Source organism: Myotis lucifugus, unplaced genomic scaffold, assembly GCF_000147115.1.
Source record: "Myotis lucifugus unplaced genomic scaffold, Myoluc2.0 scaffold_5026, whole genome shotgun sequence".
Lineage (NCBI taxonomy): Eukaryota > Metazoa > Chordata > Mammalia > Chiroptera > Vespertilionidae > Myotis > Myotis lucifugus.
This window is the reverse complement of record NW_005876074.1, coordinates 1-10,673: the sequence shown is the minus strand read 5'-3', so window position 1 is coordinate 10,673 and position 10,673 is coordinate 1. Positions and strand designations below refer to the sequence as shown.

The 10,673-nt window shown below is 38.4% G+C and overlaps 1 protein-coding gene across 1 annotated transcript; it reads left to right on the top strand.

The window, feature by feature from the left end:
- Window positions 1-139: 139 nt before the first annotated feature.
- LOC106695934 (FYN-binding protein 1-like) lies at window positions 140-6,790 on the top strand (the record flags this gene model as incomplete). Its single annotated transcript, XM_014450914.2, has 4 exons — window positions 140-165; window positions 2,392-2,458; window positions 5,596-5,686; window positions 6,628-6,790. Coding segments are annotated over 4 exons (347 nt in total), but the record flags the coding sequence as incomplete, so codon positions are not given.
- Between the last annotated feature and the right edge of the window lie 3,883 nt (window positions 6,791-10,673).

The window sequence follows — 10,673 nt, the reverse complement described above, 5'->3', positions numbered from 1 at the left end:
AAAAGGAATGATCGTCAACAGATTGATTAGCCTCAATAAGCCCCCAGTCTGTTACTTGTTCATGTCTCTCTAAAATAGAGGAGTCAATTTCTGTGTTTATATTGGTCGGATTATAATTGTGTTTTCATTTTCTTTCCAGTTTCCCTGCTCCTCCTAAACAATTGGGTAAGTAATAAAAACTAACTATATATAACTATATATCTCATTTCTTGCAGATTGGGGAGTGAGAAATCATTGGATATAGTCATAATATCTGGATTAAAGTTCTGACTGAAAATAATAAGTTGTGTAACCTTGTCTGGTAACTTCACAGTTTCTCAACAATGAAATAGCCTGAAGAGGAAAATTTTAAATATTGATGGTTTTTAAACAGTTCTTCCAGTGGATAAGGGTCATAATGGAGAAAGGGATAAGCAGGCAGGAGTGGACACCAACTTCCCCATGTTCCCGAACCCCAATTCAATCAGAGCTTCATATATTGGACTTTTGTGTAACGATTTCTAAAAACAAATCAGATTAGATGCCACCAAGGCCCTTCTAAATCTATTTTTTTTACTTGTTTAAATGTCTAATTTATGTTATATTTGAAAAATTTTCCACTGCTAAATATAAAAAAAATTTTTTTGTACAATTTCAATCAGCTTTTTTTTTTTTAATCCTCACCCAAGGATACTTTCCCATTGATTTTTAGGGAGAGTGGGAGAGAGAGGGAAAGACCGAGAGAAACACTGATGTGAGAGAAACACATCAATTGGTTGCCTCCTGCATGAGCCCTGACGAGGGCCAGCGCAGGGGAGGAGCCTGCAACCAAGTATGTGCTCTTCCACTCATCTCTTCATTTGCTGTGGATCTTGATTAACAAAAAGTCTAGAAGGAGGAAAAGTAACTACACAGACTGGAAAAGCCACTGAACCAGTTAAGGTCATAGCAACTTTTCCACCAATATGGATTCTCAATACCTGCTGGTAACAGAATTATTATAGAAAATTTAAATGTTCTCTGGTAGTGGCAGTATATAGATTAAGACATCATAATAAATAATGATGACCTTGTGTCTTACTCTATAATTTTCAAAGCATATTCAAGAAACAGCTCCACAAAGAGCAGGAATAAAATGTAAGAAATTTTCATCAATTGTATTTTTTGTTTTAATTTTCTTTTGTTTTTTCTATGTTCTAAATGTTTGTACATGGGATAGTAATATTTTCCTTATCTGGAAACCAATGTGTCATTTTTTTTCAACATATTTATTATGGATTCTTCAAATAGCTAAGCAGGTTTTATCCTTTGAAATTAATTAACCGAAGTGGGACACACATACACACACACACACACACACACACACACAAAGATTTAAAGGAAATCAGGTCCTTGCCACGACCAGAGAACATTTAAATTTTCTATAATAATTGTTCCTTAAGACATTTGTACTCTTCCACTCATCTCTTCATTTGCTGTGGATCTTTATTAACAAAAAGTCTAGAAGGAAGAAAAGTAACTACACAGACTGGAAAAGCTATTGAACCAGTTAAGGTCATAGCAACTTTTCCACCAATATGGATTCTCAATACCTGCTGGTAACAGAAGTGTCTTATTAGTAGAATATTCTTTCCCTTTTAAGGTGGTGCCATACCTAATATACGTAATATTACTGTAAGATAAAAGTTAATGAGGAACAGATCAATGAGTAAAAGAGAATGATTGATAGAGAAGTAGATAGATAAGTAGATAGACAGACTAGACATAGAATGAGGCCTGGCCAGGTGACTCAGTTAGTTAGAGCATCATCCCATACATCAAAAGGTTGTGGGTTTGCTTTCTGGTAAGAGCACATACTTGGGTTGTGAGTTTGATCCCCGGTCTGGGCACATAGGGGAGGCAACCGACAGATGTTTCTCCCTCACATCAGTGTTTCTCTTTCCCTCTCTTTCTCTTCCCCTGCCCCCACTTCCTCTCTCTTTAAAAAAAAAAATCAATGGACATGTCCTCAGGTGAAGGTTAAAATAAATAAATAAGAATTTTTAAAAATAAAATGATATATTATTATAACACCTCAAATCCCCAAAAAATCTTGATTTCAATACTGCCATTGACCAATAATGTGATTTTTTTGGTCAGTAACCTACTAATACTGCCATTCATCACACTTGTGAATCTTCAAATAACCTGTCACTGTTTGGGGTTTTTCATGGTCACTGGCATTTGGAGGGACATTTAACACAGGCATCCAAGGAGGTAAGAACTTCTCCCCTTTAAGGAACAGACACTACTTCCGGGAGAAATGTACAGAGGCCACAGGAACACTTATTTTGTTCTCCTTGAAACATTAAATGCTCATGTCGAAATTTAAACTAACAGCATTTCAACATTTGATATTTTGTCTTCTGTTAGATGTGGGGGAAGAAGTTTATGATGATGTTGATGCCTCTGATTACCCCTCGCCTTCGGCAGACATGAGGTAAGTAAGATGTTCTCATTACAATGACGTGATGGAAATGAGACTGCTCAAAAAAATGGAACTCAGATCAAACTCCGATGGGTGTGCATCTGCGGTGTGAGATCGTGTTCCCTCTGTCTTCTCCCTGGTCCCAGCTCTAACTTTCTGCCAGGTTTGTGAGTGGATAACCCTGACCCTCCTCTTTCTCTCTCTCTTTCCTCACCTCTTCTCCTTTCCCTCCCTCTCCCTGTGGTCCTGCTCATTGTCCCCTGATTATCCTCTGCTCCATGACTCACCGATGTCTGCATTCATTCATTCACTGAGAAAAAATTTGAGAGCTTGATCACATTGATCTTACTGATTCATCTCCTCCCTTTATTTTTACTCTTTCCCCAAAACCATTTTGTCTTGACTACTCTTCTTCTTTTACATATCAGCCTCCACCCACCTTGTTTAAGCCTCTTCTATGGGAGGAAGATTTGTTCTTTAACAGGACTTCTGGTCTGTCTCTTTTTCACAAAAGCATCAGTTTTTCAAAGGTCCATTCAAATAATAATAACAATAATAATAATACGTCAACAGTGAATAGGGACATTCTTCAGCTCACCTAAGGTTTCAATTTAATTTTAGGCTACAATTGTGAGATAATCTAAAATCAGTTGATACAAAAGGCGTTCCTTTTGAAAACTCTTTTGAAATAGGAAATCACATGGTAGGATGTATTTTTATGGTTCAGTAACTATGTGAGATGATCTGATACCTACTGTGTATAAAAGCAAACACATCTCTGGCTTTTTTAAGAAAAAAAGAAAAGTGAACAAAAAGATTCTGGACTTGATTAGTTGAAGGGTGAAAGTAACGTAAGTGGGAATACAATAAGTGATGTCTTCTGAGCTGCACTGGTAAAAAATGCATCAATAAACTCAAAGTATTTATTTTTTATCAAGATTGTTAAACTAACTTTACTGGACAAGAGACAGTGCCAAGATTAAAGAAACCGAAGGGAAAATGTGCTGTCGTTTATAGATGAACATCACGCTCCATAGGCAGAACAACAAAAAAGCTGAAAGGAGAACCGGTCTCCTGTCTCCGTTCTCCATGAATGGAAAATGTCATCTTCAGTACTGTTTAGCTTTAATATTCCTCACCATTGGGAAATGGCTTCTATCCCTGGCAGTGTTCAATGCCTTCTTCTGTTTTATATTACTGTAGAAATGCCACTACATTCCATGCACAGCTCTCTAGGAACCCAGAGTCACACATTGACCCTTTTCTTCAAGAAAAATAAACACCAGCTGATTCAACTTAAGGTGACATGCAACTGTTTTCTTACCGGTTGCTTATTTTCAGAGTTTAAAACAATTTTATGTTCTCTAGCATAGTATTCTATTTTTAAATAAATTCTTTTGGGGGGGGAGGGAAAGTTTTAACGTTCATGTATATTCTGATAATGTCAGAGTGCTCATGGGGTATGGAGTGTTCCACTCTTGCCCAGAGTACCATAGGATGGGAGATACTGAGTGAGGAAGCAGAATATTGTCCTGACTCATCTCACAGGGAATTCACTAAATTCTACGGTTAAGAATTTAAGAAACAACATTTTAAATAAATCAGTTATAGACAAAATTTTGTCTAGTCAAACTCGCAGCCCACATGCGGCTCACAGCGAATATTTTTGTGGCCCAGCCAATAAAACGGTATGTAAGAAACGTTTTAATAAAAATTTCGTAACTTAATTGTTACAATATCCTGTTATACATATTATTAATAATGAGCTACAACGTTCGCTAGTGACTGATTACTATAATCGTGTTGCATTCATTTCCCTTATGTGCCTTATGCACAGGCACACCATTTCTCTCCACTAATACTAGCAGCGAATATTTTAGCAGCCAATTGCCACGTCATTAGTCTTGGACTGACTTGTTTGGTGTGCGCAACAGGAAACATTTTGCTTTCAGAGAATAAGAAAAATAAGTTTATTTGCATTACAATTATTGTGCAGTTATTCAGTGTCTGGTAAGTTAATGTTCAAGAAAAAATATTAATTTTTATTAAAATGTTCTATCATTTTATGTTAACTCATTTATTTCAGCCCTTTTAATTCAGCATGTCTCTATTGAAATAAGCCCACATTTCTATGAAAATTGAAGCTTTTTTTTTTTTTTTTGCGGCCCACATAAACTTAAACCTTGTTTATTTGGCCCATGTTAGCTTTTGAGTTTGACATGCTTTCAGTACACCAACCCCACTTAGTCTAATTAATTTGAATTTTAAATTAGTTTAATGTAATCAGAATTGCTAGGAATTGGGCAAGGGCAATTTATTTTTTAAAAGCTTCCCAGGTAAGCCTGGCTGGCATGGTTCAGTGGTTGAGCATCAACCTATGAACCAGGAGGTTACAGTTTGATTCCCCGTCAAGGCACATGCCCAGGTTGCAGACTCGATCCCTGGTATGAGGCTTCTAGGAGGCAGCTGATCAATGATTCTCTCTCATCATTGATGTTTCTATCTTTCTCTCCCTCTCCCTTCCTCTTTGAAATCAGTAAAAATATATTTAAACATATAATATACACATATACATAAATATATATGGCAGAAAGCTTCCCAGGTGAGCTGTGTGGGGCCAAGCTGGAGAACCACTGTCTTGGGCTTATTCACCTCTTACAACAATTGGCTCTAGTCCAATTGGTATCAGTATGGCTCCACTTTAAGTAGATATGAAAAGGCCAATATATGGATAAACTTTTTAAGCTATGAAAATCCATTTTTAAGTGCTCTTTTTAAAAAAGCATTTTCTATGACATTGGCCGATTCATTTAATTATCTAGGAAGGAGTGAAAAATAGAAGGGGTTCAAGAATAGGTTGAATCATGAAACTACTGATATGTGACCATGTTTAAACTATTCCTCAGTGACTTCATACAGTTCAACTATTAGATCATCTCTCACTTCCATTTTAACTTGGAATCTATTCTTTTGAAGAGCCTCTTCTGCATTATGAAATGTCATCATTTATGACAATGGCTGTATTAAGAAAAATAATTAAAAACAAAATTTAACAAAAATTTAATGTTATGACTGACGTTTTTATTATACATTGTTCTTTTTATATTTTCTAAACTAAGTGTTGTTTTACATGTGTTCTGCCTTCTCAGTCAAGGAGCCAAGGCCAAAACAGAAGAGAAAGACCTTAAGAAGCTAAAAAAGCAGGAAAAAGAAGAAAAAGACTTCAGGAAAAAATTTAAAGTATGTCATATTTAAATATCATACAGAGTGCTAATGAAAAAAAAATCCTATGATTTTTAAGCTCCAAAATGAATATTTTAGAAGTATAATGATCAGTATCACAGTTATCCATCATAACTCCTATATTTTCTATGAAATTTATTTTAGATTTAAATTTATTCCTATAACAAATTAAGCAAATTCATACATACATAATATACATACTGAAATAACCATCTAAATTAAGCTATCCTTTGAACTTTGATAAGAAAAGAATCTAAAAATAAGATGGATAAAATAAATGTGGTGTATATACAATGGAATATTATTCAGCCATGAAAAAGGAAGAAAATCCTACCATTTGTGACAACATGGATGGACTTTAATACTAAGTGAAGTAAGCCAGACAGAGGAAGACAAATATTGTATGATGTCACTTAAATGTGGAATCTAAAAGAAGCCAAACTTGCAGAAATATAGAGGAGAATGAGGGTTTATCAGAGGCAGGAGGGGTGTGGGAAATGGGGAGATGTTGGTCTAAGGGTGAAGAGAACAAACTTTCAGTTATAACATGAATAAGTTTAAGGAATTTGATGTATAGCATGGTGACTGTAGCTAGCACTTGAAAGTAATTCTTAAATGTTCTCACCACAAAAAAGAAATGGTAATTATGTGAGGTTATTGGGGTGTTAGCTAAACACAGTGATTATAACTCTAAAATATATGAGTGTATAAAAATAATAATGTACGTAAAGTTTAATAAGTTTTCTAATTAAAAATATTAAATTAGGTTGGTGAGATTATATGTGATTTTTCCAAAAAAAACACCTTTTCTTTGCTGTTCTTACATTATCTTTTAAAAACAAGGAACTGTTTATTTAGCAAAGACTTTCTTAATAAATACATCAATAAATGTGTTACTTGAATAATACTCATCAATTAATAACGTGTTTTTTTTCCAGTACGATGGTGAAATTAGGGTCCTGTATTCAACCACAGTTGTTCCATCCTTAACTTCTAAAAAGTGGGGGAACAGAGAGCTACAGGTGAAGCCTGGCGAATCCCTCGAAGTTATACAAAACACCGATGATACAAAAGTTCTCTGCCGGAATGACGAAGGCAAATGTAAGTCACTGACTACTCTTCTGAGAAGCCCTCAGAAGTTAGCAGCCAAACAAGGCTCAATGACCACCCCTGCTTTCATTAACTCTTTCATTCTATGCTTTGTGAATTATGGGAAACATTAAGAACTCTTGCTGTGTTGCAATCAACATATCTGATTTCCATCTCTTTTTATTTCCCATCTGCTCTATTTCCCACTGCAGCACCAAATTGGTGCTTCTTGAAAGGGGGTCCCACAGACACCCAGCATCAGGAGACCCTTGTGTGTGCATTGAAATCACAGTTGCCTGCACCCACCCTTGACTTCCTGAGTCGTGAGCTCTGGGGTCGGAGGGAATCTGTGATCATAACTCTGCCCAGCTTCTTCCTCTGTACACTGAAGTTAAGAGCCACTGCTAAAGTAGTGAAGGGCACTAGCTCTGGCCTGGTTGTGAAATTATATAGCATATGTCACACCTGGAGTTTCTAGTTTTCCTACCTTGCAAATTCCTTGTTTTCATTTCCTGTGTGGACACATTTAATATTGCATACTATTCCAAGTGCCTATAAGACGGTCCTTGTTCTCTTTGACTCTGTCAACTAGGAAACGGGCAGATGCAAATGTTTTGTCAAATATTAGAAAGGACGCTTATGAATTTGAAGTCAAGGAAAGAGTAATTCAAAACTATGTTGCCCTATATTTGAAATCGGATAGCCAGCATGGCTGCCCCCTATCAGCTACATTAGCCTGCAGAGAACCCCTGAACTCCGAATCGAATTTTAATGACAGGAAGGTGACTCAGGGACAGGAACTGAAATGGAGCTTTAAGAACAAAACAGTGACTCAAGGGTGGGGAAAGTGGAGCTAAAGTTATCATGGAGGAGGTGTGGTTGGCTTTTCACAGGGGAAAATGGAAGGTGGATACAAAGGAGAAAAGGCAGCGTGGTATTAAGACTGAGCGCTTACTGGAGATAATGTGTACCCAGAGCTCAAGGAGGCAAAGAAAGCCCCTTTCACACTAGCATTTGGGGGCATGTACCCAGAGGAATGGCCTTCAATGCAGAAAAACTCTAAGAAAAAAAAGGTCATAAAAATGTTCAAAATTTTTAAATAATTAAATAAGTTGTGACAAATATACCAAATTAAATATTTTCCATGATGATCATGAAAATAACATGAGGAAATTCTCCGGATACAATAATAAGAGGGAGAAGAAGCCTGCTTAATGTGGGATAGGCTTTATAGGCATGTTAAAAATCATGTAAATAAAAACATTAAAGGGGATGATTAGGTTGATGGGCCTAAGTAACATGTTTCCTTTCCTCTGCGTTCCACATTATCTCACATTTTTCACAGCAGAGAATGGCCCTAGGGCTGGTCATGCGCATCTGGTCTCCAGTGCGCACGCTCCAGACAACACCTTGCCCTTGGTCTGGTGGAAGGAAGCCTTGCCAAGCTCTTCTGAGATTCCTGTCCCCAACCGTAAATCCCATGAGGAGCAGTGCTCCTCGACATCAAAGTGCCTACACAGCACGTGGGGACTTGTTGAACACGCAGATTCTAATTCAGCGGGTCTGAGGTGAAGGGTGACATTCTGCATCTTACCAAGCTCCCAGGTCATCGATGCCGCTGGCCCACGGAAGACATTAGTTACAAGGATGTGGATGCCCTTCTTGGCAAACATGTATAGGTGTAGATGTAGTTGAGCAGAAGTAGGCATCAGCCCCAGACACAGAAGAGATGGCTAGCTTCCTAGGAACCAGTGGGTCTTGAGGATGAAGCAAAGCAATAGCTTTTCAGAGATTGTTTGTAAGCTGCTATCAGTCCCTGTTTGGACATCAGTAATCCTAAGTATTGTGAGGAATACTGGAAGGCTCCTGTCCTCTTGGAATTCATCTTTAAAAAATGAAAGGTGGAAACATTACATAAAATTCGGGGAGATGACACTCAAGGAATCCATGTAACTTTTATCATTTTTCCCTGGTGCAGTAGCAACACACTTTGCAATTCTTAGCTGGTTCGGGGGTCCATCTCGAACAGGATGGGAACCAGATGGCTACATCGGTAGTATGTGCGTACCTGTTGTTTTTATTTAAAGACTTTCTTTGGATTGGACTTAATTTGGCTTCTTCATTTGAGAGGTGATTTCTGGGAAACACAGGTAGGCTAGTGAAGAAGTAAACAAGGGATGGAAGACAGTTACCACTTGAGTAACTAAAGCTTCATCTGGGAGGGAACTTGGAGTGGCAGTTCCCCCTTGCAGTGGGAAACGAATTGCGGTATTTGTACCACTTGTGTTCCTCAGGAATGGAAGCCCACTCCTGGGAAGGTGGCAAGACATTCAAGATACATGCCCAGGTTGCGGGCTCAGTCCCTGGTTGGAGGAATGCAAGAGGCAGCCAATTAATGTTTCACACTCACATCGATGTTCCTCTCTCTCTTTTCCTTGCCCTTCCTCCCTCTCTAAAAATCAATTAAAAATATCTTTAGCCTAGCACAGAAACCCCTTTCTGATCTATGCTCATGCTCATCAACTATTTCCCACCTGCAGCTGACACCCTAAAATTACAAACTCTTATTTGTCATTCTCCCAATAAATTACTCTATTTCATCCTTCTAAGCCCGTGGTCGGCAAACCGCGGCTTGCGAGCCACCTGAGGCTCTTTGGCCCCTTGAGTGTGGCTCTTCCACAAAATACCACGTGCGGCCACGCACGTACAGTGCGATTGAAACTTCGTGACCCATGCGCAGAATTCAGTATTTTGTGGAAGAGCCAATATTTTGTGGAAGAGACACACTCAAGGGGCCAAACAGCCGCTTGTGGCTCGAGAGCTGCGGTTTGCCAAGCCGCAGTTTGCCGACCACTGTTCTAAGCTATTTTATTCTACTTGGAATGCTCATAATTGTCTATTAAAAACAACCCAGTTGTCGTCTAAAATTGGATGCACATCCATTCCCTACTCCCAGCTACCCCATCACAATTAATATCTCCCCTGCCCCACCAAGCTACTGCTTTTGCTGCTTTAATTGCCTTGTTTACCAATCAAGAGTCTATTACTCTTATTAGACTCTGAGCTTGAGAGTAGCTTCCATGAAAGGCTCTCAACATTGCTATGCCAACACATTCTAAGTGCCTGGCACCTTGCTCAGGGCTTGCTGAATGGAATTTGGCAATTTGGACATTGCAGTTGGAGAACCAGATAAAAGTCTGACAACCAGGCATTCACGGGAAAATGTCTGCTGAATAGTTTAACTGGTTAGGAGAAGGAAGTTCTCTGTCTTAGCCTTAGTACTGCAGTCCGCTTGTCGTGTATCATTTGGGAGCCCTTAAAACTTTCAGTTCCTTATTTCTGCATCATCTGATTAGCAGCAAAGGCATTTGCAATCCAACACCATGGTGACCCTAACGTTTTCTTTACTCTCCATTCTCCTTTAATCCATCAAAGGAAAGAAAACATCGCTTACTTAAACCCGAGGTTGGTAATGATAGAAACTAGAGGCTAAAGCATTAACACTAATCCCTTCCCATTGTGGAGTGGCGTGCAGGCCTCTCACAGGCTTTATCACATCCGATCAAGTCTCACCCACTGACTTGTGAAGCGCAGATCTCAAAGGCGCTGAGAACTTAAATAGATATCTCTGGCACATTCCCAAATGTTTCGCATTTCTCCCTAGTATTTGTGCATATTCCGCAACTCAATGTCTCATGAGCTGTGAGTTTTCCCACCTCTTGTCACTGGAGAAAATTTTTCTACAAAAATATGCAACGAGACAGGCTGAGTTATTTGTGGCTGAAATGCCCTCCATTTCTTTTGTGTATCAGAGAAAGGGGGATTTTGAAGGTGCTTTAAATTTTCCCAAATCCAACTGACCATTCTTGGCTTAAATAATTTTGGTTTTAGTGCT